The sequence below is a fragment of the Salminus brasiliensis genome, chromosome 14 (assembly GCF_030463535.1).
Source record: "Salminus brasiliensis chromosome 14, fSalBra1.hap2, whole genome shotgun sequence".
In the NCBI taxonomy this organism is placed as follows: domain Eukaryota; kingdom Metazoa; phylum Chordata; class Actinopteri; order Characiformes; family Bryconidae; genus Salminus; species Salminus brasiliensis.
This window is the reverse complement of record NC_132891.1, coordinates 13,651,530-13,669,440: the sequence shown is the minus strand read 5'-3', so window position 1 is coordinate 13,669,440 and position 17,911 is coordinate 13,651,530. Positions and strand designations below refer to the sequence as shown.

General features: G+C 40.2%; 1 protein-coding gene across 1 annotated transcript in view; it reads left to right on the top strand.

The window, feature by feature from the left end:
- cntn3a.2 (contactin 3a, tandem duplicate 2) overlaps window positions 1–17,911 on the top strand; it is a 74,898-nt gene that overhangs the window by 11,245 nt on the left and 45,742 nt on the right. Inside the window, exons 2-5 of the mRNA XM_072696038.1 lie at window positions 1,881–2,019; window positions 7,446–7,581; window positions 13,432–13,607; window positions 17,173–17,265. Of these exons, the coding sequence (XP_072552139.1) occupies window positions 1,965–2,019; window positions 7,446–7,581; window positions 13,432–13,607; window positions 17,173–17,265 (460 nt within the window). The 5' untranslated portion in view covers window positions 1,881–1,964. The remainder of the gene's footprint in view (window positions 1–1,880; window positions 2,020–7,445; window positions 7,582–13,431; window positions 13,608–17,172; window positions 17,266–17,911) is intronic.

Genomic DNA, 17,911 nt, shown 5'->3' with positions numbered 1-17,911 from the left:
AGACCAATTCTAGGCTTGTTTGGGGACCAGGGATCTCTGGACCGCTCCCAATCTCGATAGCAGCTTTCACACTGGTTCAAATGTACCAAACTCTCAGAGCCAGTGTTCCCAGATCTGGAAAAAATAGCTAGTGTGAAACGCCCTTAGTTGCTGTGTGGGGGCTGTATGTACTGAAGTCATTTTGGAGCATTTCTATTGGTCGATTCATCATGAAATTTGATACAGTGTAAAGATAAACAGCCAGGTTCAGATTGTTTCAAAAACTTTAAAATCAAAATTAATTTTTTTCATCCAGAATGAAGATGCAAGGTTTTTGCATGACTGCAACTATATACAAATTACAGCATTACTTTTTTTGTAATAGACATTAATGACAATTTACCATCTCTGAGAAAACAATTTGCATGAGTACTGAGTATTTTCTGAGTACTGGGTCTTCTACAAGTCTCTCTTGTGGAAAATCACCCGATAGATATATATAAGATCCTTCCATCTCTGAACACAACCTGATTGTCACATTTACATGTATATGCATTTCATCCCTATATTATCTATTACATATTATTGTTATATATCTATACTTTGTTAATGGTGCTTCCTGCAAGGCTTTGTTGTTTAACTATGGTGATGAGCAGTGCATTGTTTTTTGCATTGTTGTTTGTAGGTCGGTTCTGTCTGGCCTTCCTAAATGCTTTGATTACCCGATTAATCATCAAAACAGTCTGTAGATTGCTCGATTATTAATATAATTGATAGTGGCAGGCCTAATTATGAGATTCTAGAACCTCCCAGTTCCCTCGCTTTTCAATTCCATCATCTCTCTCTCTCTCTCTCTCTCTCTCTCTCTCTCTCTCTCTCTCTCTCTCTCTCTCTCTCTCTCCACTGTCTAGCCACCCCTATTCTATCGGCTTTCCTAAATCCATTCTATATGTCTTCCTTGCAGGATAAACTAATTGATTAAACGCCATCCACATTTTTTTCCAAATCAAGCCCACTGGCTTTAAAAGGGCCCTGCCGTCTCTTAATAAAATCAAAAGATGGAAAGCGCGGGCTCACTGAACCGTCGCCTTCTTAATGTGTGTGGTCTCTGATGCATCTAATAGGCTATGGGACGCTGATACAGGCCTTGCCAGTTCTCCACCTGTTTCCTAATTGATGAGGAGGTGATTCGGGACTGTATGGTGACCTATGAAGCTCTTCTCTTCAGAATATTGTAGGATAGACCAGCTCTGTTTCGTCATGTCCTGCTCGTTTGCTGCCATCGTCTGAATCTTATAGTTTCATTTCCGTTAATGCTAAACTGTGTGTAATATGTGGAAGGTTAACTTGGTGATGATGTCATTTTTTTCTCATGTGATTGAATACCGTCTTGCTAAAATCATTATTAGGAGGTGTCAGAAATATGATTCGCTTGAATAAACTGGTTCCTCTTTTTTTCCTCTATTTTCAACAGCACACATTTCAGGTTAACTTCTTAAACACTACTGTTACATCTGTGAAGTTATGGTTTTCTGGCAGTTGTCCACTGTCAATCAACTGTATCAAATCTGTTATCAGCTGGTAGAGCTTGCTTATGAGGGAATAAGGAATTTGATCTTTTTTCAGTGAACATCTCTTGCGCTTCTATGTTTCTCTCTCGTTGTTACATTGGAAAGCCATTAGAAATGACAAGAGTTATGTAACAGGTTTCCCATTACCTTACCTGTTATTGCAGTGTTTCAGAATACTTCAGGACTTCATTCAGTCATACATAACAGGCCTTTTTCCGTTTTCTGTTATTACATATACTTAACATTAAGGGAAACATACCAAAATAAAAGCCATTGTTTGTAGCTGCCATTATATTATAACTAATGTTTCTTAAAATCTTGGTCTTGCAGGTCGAGCTTTTTTTTCTCCGCAAGCATCTGTTCATTTACGACCTACTGGATGCTGGAAGTCTCGTTCGCCTCTGGCAGCTGAAGATGAGGTTACTATGGAAACAGTTTTTGCTGCTATCAATCATGGAGTATCTTACAGGTAAAATGAATTGGTAATTTTCTCCTGTGCTGCATCTGCACTGAATTTCCAACTATGACTATGACTATTATCAAAATTCAGCATAAAAGTGTAACGATAGACAGTTAGGCAGAGGGAACAAGTAGTCCCCCCTTTACATCTGGTCAATTGCTTCAGCCTCTTCTTGTGCTGGGCTAAAGGTGGTTGCTGTCTCGGAATTCGCAATTCTCCATCCGGTCGTCCTCCAAGATTATCTTCCTTATAGACATGGATCACGTGCCCAGTGACGTACTGGGAGGAGTTTCGGTTGTACTGGGAGGGGTTTTGGTTGTGAAATGTGTCTTGGAGAGACGAATGTGTTGACACTCCTAACATGTGGCTCAAATGCGTCTCAGACCACCTCCTGAAGAGGTTCGAGTCATCGGTTTTGCATCTGGTTTAAATGCATCCTGAGTGTGTTTACACTTGCATTTCAGTGTGGCTTGGCCTTATCCATATATAATCCTGGTACTTAAGACGTAGGAAGTGACCAGGTGTAAACAGGGTCATAGTGAACACAGAAGTACCCATGGCAGCATATAGGCTGTTGCAGTATTATGCCATTTGTATATTTATATATAAATCAAATGTTCCCCTCATGTTTGAATTACTTTTATTATTTTAAGAAAATAACAACTGCAGTAAAGACTGTAAAACCTGCAGAGACAGCGAAACAGCTGTGTGAACGATAGTCGAGTCGAGGCAAAGGGAAGTCTCTGTAGCACTGCTTAGCCAAACAGACAAACCTGCTTATGCAGTATGTGTGCTAGCATTACATGATTATTGGCTTACTGCACGACAGAGCACCCACATTTGGAGAGCTGGCTTGTCAGAGTCAGCCATCTCGAGCAGACTGTAGAGCGAAGGTGAGAAAGTCTCTGCCGATTAGTGTTAAAAATAAACATATTGCTTTACTCGAGTGGCTGAGCTGCTAAAGAGCTATCTGATGTTTGAAAGTATTACTATACATTAAAACATCTAATTAACAGCAAAGTCCATTGTTTTGTTTTAGGCTTGGTCAGTAATTACATTTTCTTTCATGTGCTTGGAGCTGTTGTGTATGACTAACTGGGGTGAATCATTCTAGAATTGCCTGCAGCAGTAGCATTATGCAAGAATTTACATTTATGGCTCCCCCTACAGTCAGGGAGTGTAGTCTGTGCTTTGTGTCACCCCTACAGAACATTTACACTTTACACATCCATTTCTGGACAAGCTGAGAGATTCAGAACTATCACTGAAAGTGTAAAGAAACATGTGCACTGATACTGATGCACGGTAGAGAATTTCACACAAATATGACTCGGGTTACACAGAGTTATGCAGTTCTCACATGCATTATCCTGCCCGTTTCACCAAAGTTACACTGTGCAGGCCCAGAGTAGCAAGGATAGAGGATAGCGATGCTGTTCTCCCTATTACAGGTCAGTAATTTTGAAGCTGTTATTTTAAGGTAAAAATGCTGCATAGTGTTGCTTTAAATATGTAAATGGACATGGTCTTTCTTCAAATGTGTATTTTCCCAGTTAAATTTGACAGATATTAGAAATTGCATCTTTAAAACCTTATTAAGTACACTGAGTTTTTTTTTTTTTTAAGAGAAATTGAGTGTGTTTAAGAGAAATTCCTAGGCGCTTGTCTAGATTTGGCTGACTTGGTGGGGTTTTGTGCTATGATGCAACAGTGCATGAGTCTGAGCTCAACTCAGGGCAGACTTCTTTTACACAAGACCTGAAGGTAGCGCCGCAGGCACAAAACACTTATAGTCGGTCCTGTTAAAGCATTATTTGGGTGTCCAGTCTTAAGGTATCATCTTCTGTTCAAATGGTGTACAGCAAGAGAGCTCGCAGTATGTTGCAAGGAATAAGTCCATTTGATAGAAAACTCTGCAGATTGGCAGTCATAACTGAAAACACACCAGAGCTAACAAGATCGGGAGTTATTTTTGTCTTGCCTGTAGATGCAATTAAGCTGTGCAGTCATTTTGAAAATGAATAGCATTGTTTGGCGGAAGGATTGGGACTCCCCAATACACTCTCTTAGGAAATAGAAATAGCATGTCACACTTTAATAGTCTGACTCCCTCAAGATGCAGGAATGGATTTTTTTTTCTGAAACTGTATCCGTGTAAGATAATGCAGTATTGTGACGTTCCTGTAGATCTGTCATTCCTTAAATCAACACAAAGCATCACCGAGTGCAGCCAGGAGTGGAAAATCAGTGAGACAGCTCTACTGTTTTAAAAGTCACAGTGTGCAGAGCAAATGCAAATTTTTAGAACTATGATTCATTTGGTGCATTCGTGCCTTTACCTCTGGTTTTTAAGCAGGTTTTTTTTTTTTTTTTTTGGAAAATCCTGTCAGTTCACTCAATAACAAGGCAAGAATGAAACGCTTAGGCAGAACAGCGTCTTGAGGAAGCTCACTGCATCTGGACTATATGTACCAGTCGAAACTGATACACAGCACACTTTCCATTCTTATCAAGCTCTGTGTGTCTTTCAAATGCTCTGTGTAGAAGCCAGTGGACAATTTCATACTTTTCATACTTTCATACTTTCATACTTTTATGAACAAACTTGACTTAACTTGACGTAACTCATCCCTAATGACTCTGGACTCAGAACCATTCTAAATAACACACAAACAATAAACGTAGGATATTGGTGAGTGGCATCAAATGTAAACAAAGCAGCGTAGCATGTCTTCGGCTGGATCAGCACACGTGCTAGCCTTCAGACACAGGGAGTACAGAATCGTGGGATATACAAAAGAGTGGCAACGTGCAAAGAATGTGGGAAACAAATCAAAGACCCTAGATTGACCACATTAAACTTTATAAGCTATCTGAAAACATGCTCGGATAGGTTTTAGTTTATCCAATACCTGCTTTTCCGTCATTCCAGCTATATATTATACAATTCTTTTCCATCTCCTTACCCTAAGCTTACCCTGGCTTGAAATGTTGAGATGTCCAAATGTTTGTGGACTCCACTTCTAATGAATCCATTCAGTTACTTTTGGTTGAACCCTTGTCTGGGGTTCACACACACAGCTTCTCTAGTCCCTGTAGAGAGATGTACTCCCAATAGAATATGACTCTCTGGAGGAGATAAACATGAACCTGTTGGCACCATGGCTAGTGCCAAACGTGGGCTAGAGGGGTAATAAAGCCCCCCAGCATTGAGCTATGGAGCAGTGGAGGTGCATTCTCTGAACTGATTGTTGGTGCTCCATCCAATACGTTTGGGATGAGGTGGGGTGGTAAGCATCCAACATCCTGACTTCATTAACACTCCTGTCAGTGAATGCAATCAGATCCTCACTCCATAATCTATTTACTATTGTGTCCCAGTAATATATGTATATGCAGTAGATTCATATAGGAGTCCTATTCTCTATAGGGGCTAGACAAGCTGTGTGTGTGTGAATTTGCACATCTGTGTATGAACTCATTTGAAAAAGTGATTTTCAGTGGTGTAAGTTCTCAGCATATGTGGGGCTCCCAGGTGGCTCCTCATGAAGCTGCTTGAGAGAATGCCAAGAGTGTGTGAAACGGCATCAAGGCTATGTGGGGGTGCTTTGAAGTTAGGTAAAAATAAAACAGAGGATAGTTTTGATGTCCTGAATACTTTTTAGTGTCAGTGTCTAATTCCATTAATGTTATTTTGTTACTTTTAAATTGATGCAGTTCTTAAATGTGGAAAACGGTAAACAAAAAAAATAGAAGAAAGGGAAAAACTTGTGTTTAAACTTTTGTCATATCTTAGAAAATGTATATATGAAACAGATGTTTTTGGTCAGTGTTTCTAACTGTTTAAACTGTAATAAATGTATATAATGTGTGGAATAAACTATATAGGAATTTTAACCCATAAATACATCCGATAAACACGTAATGTTAAGGTAGCTTCTAAAAACTGTAGGTATGGTTTACTCTGATGATGGGATGTATTTACAGTTTGGGGCTGGTTCATTCAGAGTAAACAAGTACATTTTTCAAATCGTGTACCATAGACACCATGTAGCAGAGTAACATTATCCACTAATCATTTACCATCACTGCAACATGAAGCAGCTGTACAAACATGTGTTAATCACAGTAGGCTGCAAACTAACTCACTTCAACCAAAAACTAAACTCCATCTGTGAAAGCGAAACTTACTTACACAGAAAATACAGAGCTAACAACCATCATACATGCTTTAACCACAGTTAGCAAGAAATACTCATTTCATTCACGCCCACACTTTCACACAAAGTAATGAATGAATTTCAGTTCATAGAAGGCGCCACAGTACAGTGCTCTATTAAACATTGATAATAGAGCTGTGTATAAGCAAGAACCTGGTGATGTGATCCGCATCATGATACAGGGGTCATGAATACAGGGGGCATTGTGATATATTGAGATACTGAAAGCAAGACGACATGTTGCATATATTATTAAATAATAATTATTAATATATTATTAAATAAATTAATAAGAAATAATAAATTGTAAAAAATATATTATTATATATTATATATTTATTATTATTATTCTTTAGTTTGAAACTGTGGAGGAACCTCTTAAGGTGCTTTAAGGAACCTTTAAGAACAGGTTTTTATAGGACAAATGTTCTTTGAAGGTTCCTCAAAGCACTTTTAAAGGTTTCTCAATGATCTTACACTTTTAATGGTGTACAACACCAGTGGGTTAATGGTGCTATCTAGTGCATGTAAACTATTAATTAAAAATCAATACTGTGTTTTTGAAAATCAATACAGTACTACATAAAGTAATATGAGTTTTCATTTTAAGACCTGTATATATATATATATATATATATATATATATATATATATATATATATATATATATATATATATATATAATTATTCAGTAAATACCATAAATTGTTCAGTGACCAATATGAAAGTAACATATAACCTACTGAGTTATATATATATATATATATATATATATATATATATATATATACCATATGACCATAATTTATAACCCACTGATTATTCAGTAAATACTGTACATTGTTCAGTAAAAGTTGTTGAGCATTTTAGGTTTTAAATGGTTAAATACTGTTAAAACTGGGCTGGTAGTAATCCAATAGCCAATAAGTACTAATGTGTGCCCAGTTTTACTGAACCCAGTTACAAACTACAGTTAGTTGGCTGAATGAAAAACTAAGGAGGCAGTTACTAAGGACCGTTTAGTGTATGACAACCTTTTCCCTCAGTAAATGCTCATTAATAAAAACCTTATTTAGTGTTCACTCAGGAACACAGGAACTCAGGAGGGGGCAAATACTGAAATACCTTCACCCTAAAGTAGAGCCCATGTGTGGGAAGCACTGTTAAACATGTCTTGTTTAAGCAGTAATGACAAGATTCCTTTTTTTCTCGTAGAATGTTTGGATTACAAATCGTTCCTTGGGCCTAAGTGGCGGATGGAGCCCAGCGATTTGATGGTGCCGGTGGGTTTACCTGAAGAAGAGGCCACACTCACCTGTGATGCTAAGGGTCTTCCTGCTCCTCAGTACAGGTACTGTACTGGTCTTCCACTTTCTGCTCACCTCTCTTGACCTCTGTGTACCCTCTGAACCAGAGATCAGCTATGCTGTGACATGTTTCTTAGCTCATAATGGTTTATGTTGAATCACAAGAAACTAGAGGCTTGATAGATCCACTGCTGCAGTTCTAGACGGTACACTTGATATCTGCCTGCTACTGCTTTTATATGCTCTAATTGTGTGCCTGAAGAAATAGAGTTGGCTTTGGTGTGTTGGATATAAAGCCCAGGCTGACAAATAGCCTCCGTTAAGATCAGCATTATCTGTGCTGTGGTCAGTTACCGCTTTCTATTGGTGTCTAATGAATTATGGATTTGGTGTCTCAAGGCTGCACCTACAGGATCTATCCCCAACAAACTGCAATGTTTACCTCCAGTTGCAGCAGCTGGGGCAGTCACACTTAATGAATGAATTAAAACAACTACATCAATTAAACATGGACCCCGTCAGTGCTCTGCATCATTGGATGCTCACCACGCCAGATCCTGAGTGTTAAAATCTTTACTAAAAATGTTTTATTAAACAGGTTATGTATGGGTGGGTGTGACAATCATTCGCATTTTAGATCACGTTCATTACAATGCAAAGGAATTCAACATCAGTGGGGCATGATATTCATGCAGAGGAGTAGATTTAACAGCAAAAATGGCAGCTACTTAGGGTGGTTTGGATAAAGGGTTAAATGTGACTAGGCCATGTTTTTCATCATGTTTTTCATTTCATTTGGGTTAGCAGATATTTTTTGTGTTAGAGTTGCTGCATACATTATTTAATTTAATCACATAAAATCTAATTTATTTCTATAGTGCTTTTTACAACTGCCATTGTCACAAAGCAGCTTTAAAGAATCAGTAAACAATAAGAGGCCAAGAGATCAACAAGACATGACAGTGAGCAAGGAGTGAAAGGAGACAGTGGCAAGGAAAACCTCCCTCAGAGCTGGAGGAAGAAACCTTGTGAGGAGCCAAGACTCAAAAGGGGGACCCATCCTCCTCTGATCAGAAATATTTCAAAATTATTGATAAACGTCACAGCTAACACATAATAGCATTCGATAATAATCATACTCATCATAATCTAGTATAACGAATAGTATAATCATAGTAGTGATATGGTAAGAGTAATGAGAGAAATGATGATTAATGGTGGTAACGGTGGTAACTAGTTACCTAATTTGGTTAGTTTGGACCAATAATGAGTAAATAATATGACTTAGGATGCATTGGAAAGATGCTGGTGTTTTGCATGTGCTTATGTAGACCAAATTGACCCAAAGAAATTTGGTTTTGTAAGCAACTAGAATCAGTCATATGGACATTTGCAGGCTGTTTTGAAATGAATTAGCCCTGAACTACAATTTTTTGATCCCCTTGTGTCCACATACTTTTATCCAGGCACATAAATAAGCTCTCCCTTATGTAGCTATATAGACACCTAATCTTAGCGCAGTCAGTCAGCTACAGCAGCATGTCGTTCATTGTCTTGGGAGAGGATGATTGGAGAGGCCGGTCTTAAGGAAATGAATCTTTAATCACTTCCCTGGCTTACTGTTGTTCCCCCTTCTGTGTCGAAAGCCCATGTCTTTCCTCCACTTATAGATGAACAGTGGGTGTTTGGCTTTGCTGTACGTTCTGTACCTTTCCCTCTCTCCTGGCCGTGCATTGGCTTTATGCATTCCCAATACCGCAGCCTTCGCCCAGGCATCTTTCTTGATGTGCAAATGGGTCCGAGCCCTTTTTTCTCTCATCCTTGGCTGGCGCACAGTGCAGAGAATCTGAGTTGTCAGCCCACGGAATAAATTACCCCAGTAAGGTCATGAGGGTTATAAAACCCAAAGGTAGATAAAGGTTTAACACAATATATTGACTATTTTAATCTTTATCTCAGTATTGGCCTTTGTTGCAGTGAAGTCACCAAGGCTTTTGCGAAACCTAAATAAGAAATTGCTCAGAGACGTATGGGTGGGCGATATGGCATTAATATAATATCACAATAAATTCGCAATTTTACGATGTGTGATGCGTATTTTTTCCTGATGTTTAAACAGTTAGGACATAAAAACCCAGTGGTGGCACATCTAAGAAAAATTGTATGAAAAACTAGGAGTACAAATGATTTGCATTCAACATTTCACACACGGCACTGCCCTAAATCCAATAACCCTTGACTAATTATGCTCTATTTGGAATGAACGGTTGTTCAGTGATCTAGAAGCACTGACGATGTAGCTTTGTGACTAACCTACTGTGACTTGCCAGCTAATTTGAATTGCTAATACGAAGTCAAATGCAAACGTTTGCGCTGATTTGATTGAACTTCATGTGTTCGTTGGTTTTCAACATAAAAATAAGTTAACATATTATTTGGAATTGGAGTTGCAATTACTAGGACCAATACACGCTATATGGACAAAAGTATTGGGACACCTGCGCCGTCATTGTTTCTTCCGAAATTCTTCCAGTGCATTAAAAAAGAGATCCTTTTTTTTGCTGAAGGCATTCTACTAGATTATGGATCATTGCTGTGATGATTTGATTGCATTCAGCTACAAAAGTGTTAGTGAGGTTACCTCATCCTCAACTACCCAGCTCATCCCAAAAGTATTGAATGGAGCACCGACTATCATTCCAGAGAACACAGTTGCACTGCCCTACAGCTCAATGACGGGGGCCTTTATACCTTTCTAGCCCACGCCTGGCATTAGGCGTGGTGCCAATAGGTTCATGTTTATCTACTCTGGAGAGTCCTATTCTATTGTCAATGCCTCTCTACATGTACCAGACAAGCTGTGTGTGTACATGCATTAGTGCAATGCTGAAAGCATTAATTTCAAGGAGTGTCCAAAAACATTTGGACGTATAATGTAAAGTTTTACAGGTTTGGTTTATCTGGCTTGGATCTTCTCTTTACCCCTCTGATATCCCACCAGTGTTATCGCTTATATCAGCCCAATACCCATACCCATCTGTACCATTATGCCATCTCTGTGTAGAGCTGTAGTGGAGCAGTTCTCACACATTCCAGATGAGTTCCAGCAGATGTTCAGAGGAATCAAGGCAGTCATGTTGTCAGTCAAACCTAAACTAAAATGATGCCGCCTGCTCTTTGACCATATCGCGTTCATGGCTCAGCAGCCCTTCTTCTTTTCTGCCAGAATATTTTTTTGATGGATAAACATCAAAGCATAAACATTGGACAACTCTGTCAAATCCCCATGCTGAGTTGAGGCGTGATGAATCAAGAGCAAACTGCCGAGAAGATCTGATTTAATCCACAGAGAGCCTTCAGTAAACTTCCATGATTGGAGACGGAAATGTCTCTTATGCTCATGAGGAAGAATCCTGTGAATTAGGGAACGATCATTTAAGAATGCGTGTCAGAATCAAACCATTTGCCATCGACTGCCCTGTTGGGTCTTGCGTGATGAATTAGCTTTCTTCCTAGGTGTTAGCCGCTAATGCAGCCCCATACTGAAGACTAAGCTGCAGTTTATTTCTGCTAGACTGCGCAGCAAAGTGTCAAACCTTGCTTCGGCTTTTAAAACAGACAGCTCTGTAATGTATCTCCCGCTTTGATTGCTATTTGTGAGTGTGTGTGTTCATGCCTGTGTGTGTGTCTGTTAGCAGAAGCCAAGCTTTACTAGCCAGCTGAGAGTGGCTGGCTCATGCTGGCGTGTGCGTATGTGTTTGGGAGAGATTTCTTTCTTGGCCGGATCACTCGTCGGCTGCCATGGCTTTCCCTCCAGGGCGAGTCTACAGGTGCGGGGCGTCTGAGCTCCAGAAGATGAGTGCAGAGAGAGGGAGCGAAAGTGAGGAGATTGAGCAGATGAGCCTGCAGCTCCAGAGCCCAGAGCGCCAGTCTCATCATCAGCCAAGCCTTTCTTTCCCCTTCCATACTAAATTGATATGAACAGCAGGGTTGACTAGAGTTCAGCCAGGGTGACACACGAGACACCAGTGCTTTCCAGAAAAGCCCTGAGGTGGATGTAACCTCACTTCACACCTCCTCCACTCCCTGTGAGCCTCACTCTGCCACTCTCGCTCCCTTGCTCCGTTCGGATGTGGCACCTATTTGTGGCCGCGTGTCAAGTGGCCTTCATCAGGCCTGGTTCTGTCTCGGCGGCTATTTTTAACCGTGATCGCAGAACTGAAACCAGCCTATTGATGCCGCTTGCCGCTGCCATTTGCATGTCGCATAGAAAGGGGGGGCCGCATTAGAAGCAGTTGGTGATTTGGCCAGAATGCGGGCGTGATTGCTTCTAATGCGGAGATGTTAAAAGCAGGGTCTTACCCCCTGATCCGCTTCGTGTTTGCACTCTGTACATCTGCTCATACAGATAACGATTGTGAAAGGGCCCAGGCATTACATTCCAGGGGCGAGGAATAAAAATACACAAAGGAAAACACACAGCGGCCTGTAGGACAAGGGTTACATGCAAAATCGCATCCCGCCGACGAATGGCACCGTTAACCTGTGGCACCGCCAGAGACAGCTGTCGAGAAAAAGCGAGTAGTGCTTAGGAATAAATGTGTGAATTCTGACATGTGGGCGGCAGCTATCCAGCCAATGTCCTGCCTTATCTGAGAGCTGAGAATTTTTGATAGCGAATGTGCAAAACACCTCACACATCGACCTGATAAACACACCAGGAGGTGTGGGTAATACTGTCGTCATGGGGATTTGGGTGTCACATAATCCTCCAGGCGTTGTAGGATTCGGTGCCTTCATAAGACACCCCCACCCCCTTCTCGGGGCGCTATTTTCATGCTTTCGTGAAATTAGCATGTGGTGCCAGATTCCTCTTCTTTCTGCACCAGTTCCTGCACACAACCTAAGGCATGGGAGTAATACTGATACCCTGTCAAAGTAAAAGACTGGCAAGGACCAGGCTTCATAAACGATCTCCCTTGCGCTTTGACTGCATTCCTCCTGGACTAGCTTAGCTTCTGAATGGCACGCTAGCTGGCATGACCTCTGGTGGGCCATGATCCAGGGCTCTGGTGACTGAGGCAGCTGAAGTGTGAGCAAGCAGGATTGATGACCCTCTCTAGTTGTAATTAAAGGCCAATAAAGGGAATGAACTGAAAAGAGCTGCAAAATACCAACCCCACAGTTTAAAAGCCAGTGACCTAAATCAGCACAGAAAACCGACTCTGCAGAACCGACTCTCACAAACACCTGATACCACAGCTGTCAGGCTGGATAGCATGATTTTGAAGGAATTTAACCCTTAAAAGATGCAGTTCTAGCAGATGATAACAACTATTATGTGAGCAGTGATCACTCAGTGGTTGAGTGCTGGGTTTTTGATCACAGGGTTGTGGGTTTGCTGCCCAGGTCTACTAAGCTGCCACTGCTGGGCCCTTGATCAAGGCTCTTAACCCTCTATGCTCCAGTAGCATCACAGCCCTGACCCTGCTCTCTGACTCGCTTGTTCTATTTTACCTTGCGTTAGATTGTCCTCTGCTCTTACCACATTTTTTTTACCATGTTTTGTTATCAAAATAAGTGGAAACAACAGAAGTGCAGCCTCAAACCTGCCAATATGTGGTACATTAGGTAGGCATGCAATTATGTAATTATGTAAAGGATATAGCACAGGGGTCACCATATGTTATTGCCAAATAACAACAATAACCATGACTAAATGTTCCCTTTCTGTGAGTGAAAGCTCCATTACCTGTGACAGCATACTCAAATATCTGTAGTGTGTTTTATTTGTGGACTGCCACAACCAAAGTCATTTCTAAATCAGCTCTAGGCTCAAGTCTGTGGATGCCCGCTGAGGATTGTGCAGTGTGTGATTATTTGTGTCTCTTCAGGTGGTCGCTGAACGGCACACTGATTGATCTTCGGGCCGACCCTCGCCGTCGGCTGTCTGGGGGAAACCTGGTCATTAGGAGTCTGGATCGGGCCCAGGACGCAGGAATCTACCAGTGCACTGCCTTCAACCCTCTGGGAGCCATCCTCAGCAGGAGAGCCAGCCTCCAGTTCGCATGTGAGTCACCCACTGTATATACGCCACAGCATTCTCCTGGCCTGGTGAGAGCTAACCGCTGTTAGGATTGGTTGCCCTGAACATTGTCCTGTTAAAGATCAGAGAAAGACGTTTGTAACTAACCGTGGACTAGAGGTGGCAACATAGCAAACACATCCAGTTGCTGTTGAAGTTTTTCGATTACTTTATGACCTGTTTTTGGCACAGTAGGAGTGTACAATAAAAGGGTTTGTTTAACAGCACTCATCAGTGGTGTTAAACAGATGAGGCATTCAATCCCAAAAACACTGTAACAATTGTTAAGCATAGTGGTGGTAGCATCATGCTCTGTTTTGTTACCTGTGAAACTTGTACATTGCATAACTGAATGGAAAAAATTAAGAGGAGGATCAGCAGTTAACAGACCAGCTCATATTCTACTGAAAACCCCTGAAAAAAGATCATTATCCTTGTGTTGTTTTTGTATTTTGCACGAAAAAAAATTAATTTCCCCTGTTTTGAAACCTCAACAATCAGTGCTTCCTCCATGTTGGCTTAGACAGAGCTGGACGCAAATGTTTTCAGGTGAAATTTATTTGCCTGGAAGTCTGAATCTGTGAATTTTAACCCTGGTTCTGGAGGCACCCTGCCCTGTACATTTTTAGTGCTTAGCGCTCCAAACACACCTTATTCAAGTAATCAGCCCATTAATAAGCCCTTTCAGAGTTGATGGGGTGGGTTAAAGCAGGGAATCCACTAAAATGTGCAGGACAAGGTGCCTCCAGGACCAGGGTTGAGAAACACTGCCCTAAACCATCAGCTACACAGTGGAAACTTGGACAGAGTTGGGTGTTCCAACAGGACTGTGACCCCAAACATACAGCAAAGCTTTTGGAAGGGTTTTCCCAAAGTTTTGTCATCAACCCTAGCTATAAGATGTAGACTGTGCTTAAAACCAAATTTAATTGAATTCCATCAATTATGCCAGTAAGGGTAATCAAATATCCGACCAGAATTCTTACTCAGGGGCCTTTAGCCAAATAGTTTTGACCATGTATGTATAAATGTGATCCTGTTGTAATTTCAGAAGCCTTTTCTCCTAAAGATGTGTGTTGTTCATCCACAGAAGAAGAACCATTCAGAGAAATGTCAAAAAGCCCAATGTTGCCAAGCCATTTATGTCCATGATCAGTGTATGTCAACTTATTTTCACAGCTGTACCAGGGTAACTGAAAGCATTTTTCCAACGCATATTGTTTGATTAATTAAGTAGACACCAGCCAAACAGCAGAACTATGAGAACAAAGTGATGACTCAAAGAGCAGTAATATTTTTTATTGCAACGTTTCACATACTGCACATCACCGCTTCCAATTAAACAGGATTCATGGTCAAGATCCGAACTTTCAGTCCCCTGGCAACAAGGCAAAACATTAGACCGCTAAACCACTTGGGAGCCCCTTTTAAACCTCTTTTTAATTAAATATTCAATTGGTCAGTGTTGTTTAAGTATAGAAAATATTCACAATATAGTGCCACAAGAACATAATTGGCCCTCTCCTGATTTCTATTATTTCTGCATATTTGTCGCACTTAATGGTTTCAGATCATAAACAGCCTGAGTAAACATAAAATACAGCGTTTCAGTGATATTTCATTTATTGAAGGAAAACGATTATCCAGCACCAATGTGTGAAAATGCCCCATTAGTGGCTTAATCAATCAGTGAACCAAATGTAATTGATAATTGGGATCACTTGAACTTGAGACACGTTTAATATTTTATCCTGTCGTATTATTATTATTATTATTCTAGCCGTTTCAGTTTTTATAAAGTGGTGACCGGCGGACTTGCTGTGTTTCAGCAGTGTTGTAGAGACTGCTGTATGCTGAAGGAAGCAGGTTAGATGAACTAGTGAAACTAAAGCTGATAGGTTGTGCCAGAAATCAGCTCTGTTGCTTCTCCCAGCTCACCTCCACCTGTTTCCAGTACAAGGACAGATTAATCACACATATGTATCCGTCTTATGTCGTTTGCAGTCTTGCCAGAACGTTTTAATATTACAGAGCCTCTTAACAGGTTTTTGTTGTTTCTTGTTCTTGTACTTCAAAATATGACCTTTGCCTGGACGTTTGGTGTTTGCTGATCAGGGATTTTCCTGTGATAGCCTTCTGCACTTTATTTTTGTCCATTCTGCCCATATTGGCCACGTCTCCCGAAAGCTTAAAAAAGCAACTTCTGCTCACAATTCCCAAAACATTACACAAGGCATCTTTTCTAAACGGAGAAAACCGCTTTGTAAGCTAGCGATGTAATATGGTTGCAGTTGCTCAACAAATCTTGCCACAAACTCCCTCTTTTCCTTTTCGCTGCAGATCCACTTTGTCTGACTCAATTTCATCAATAATTTCTTTGTCCTATGACTGTGGCTTTTACTGTTTCAGTTTCTGATGCATGATTGTTAAGGCAGCACTGCCAGAACAGTAAACAACCGGCATGCAAACAGCCTGATTGGCTACAAACGAGTATCCATTTTTTCCCCACCATAAAAATGTTAACGCTGTCATTGTTACAAGCTTCACCTCTTGTACTATTGAGTGCCTAGATGGAATATGAATTGCTGAAACGCCATTAGGAAATGACCTTCCTGAACAAATGATTGTTATCATGGGGGTTCCATTTTAGATAATTGCTGATAATATTTTATTGCCCAGGCTTGTTATCAGCTTTTTAATTAGAATCAGCAATTTAATCAGAAATGTGCACTTTCTTACAGAGCAGGCTAGGACTAAATGTTTTATATTCATCGTTCAGTTAATGAATTTCAGCCCTTGCTGTCCTTCCAGTCCTTTATATTCTATATATATATATATATATATATATATATATATATATATATATATATATATATATATATATATATATATATCAGCCATAGCATTAATACCACCTGCCTAATATTAAATAGGTGAGTCATATGGCAGTGAGCCATAGGTGCCTATGATCCTGTCGCTGGTTCACCGCTTGTCCTTTCTTGAACCACTTTTGGTAGGTATTGACCACTGCATACTGTTAACACCCCACAAGACCTGCCTGAGGTTTTGGAGATGCTCTGACCCAGTCCTCATTACCACCCATTATAATTTGGTCCTTGATCATCTGCTTGATCATTTTTTACTGTGTTCAACACATCAACTTCAAGAATTGACTGTTCACATGCTGCCTAATATATTCCACCATTTGACAGATGCCACTGTAGATGAAGATAATCAGTATTTGTGACTAATATAAAATACACTATATGGACAAAAGTCTTGGCACACATCTTTCAGTCCTATTGCCATGTGTATAAAATCAAGCGACTAGCCATGCAATCTGCCTTTAAAACATTTGTAGTGGTTCCAAAGAGCACACTATACCAAACCTGCTGTTAGAGCTGCAAAGGGATTTTATAAAAACCTGTTTAGATGTAATGTGTAGATGTCCCAATACTTGTCCATAGAGTGTCTGTGTATGTGTGTATATATGTATGTATGTATGTATGTATGTATACTCACAAAGATTTTTTCCACCTGTACATCACAGACTTGAATTTCAAAACTCAGACAAGAAGTGCTGTGTCAGTGCGCGAAGGCCAAGGAGTCGTTTTACTATGTGGTACGCCTACGTATGCAGGAGGTGAGTCCAGGGAACATGGTCTGTTCAGACTATTCAGACTGTTCTTTCAGTCGTTCAAAATGTTTTATTCATAAATTATTCAAGGCTCAACTTAATTGTAACTTCTGCAGAGCTAGACCTTTGATAAATTAGCATTTAGTGCAATGTTTAGACTGAAACACACCATTTTCACAGTTCACGTCTCGATATGAATTGCTTTTTTTATGCTCTAGGGATTTGTGAATAATAGATTGGGTTTACACTTTATATTAAAGTCCTTAAATAAAATATTAATGCCATATACATTACTTGCGCACAAGTCCAATAAAGGCATTTATGTCTAGACTGCCTTCAGTTGTCTACATAAACATTTGTCAGTGTATTTATGTATATGTGAGTTATGTTAAGGCTGTATGTATGGACCTAAAAGTAAATGACAGCCCAGGTTTACAGTACTGGACACTCTTAAAAGTGAAGGTGCTACAGAGGATTCTTTAAACAATGCCACAAAGTAAACGTTTCTGTTTCCTTTAATAACTGTTACGTAAAATAGAACTTGAACTGGTAAAGAACCTTTATATCTCCTTTTTTAAGCCTTTAAATGGTTCACCTCTCTACAACAGAAAATGTTCTTCATTGAGCCAAAAATGGTTCTTCCATGGCAACT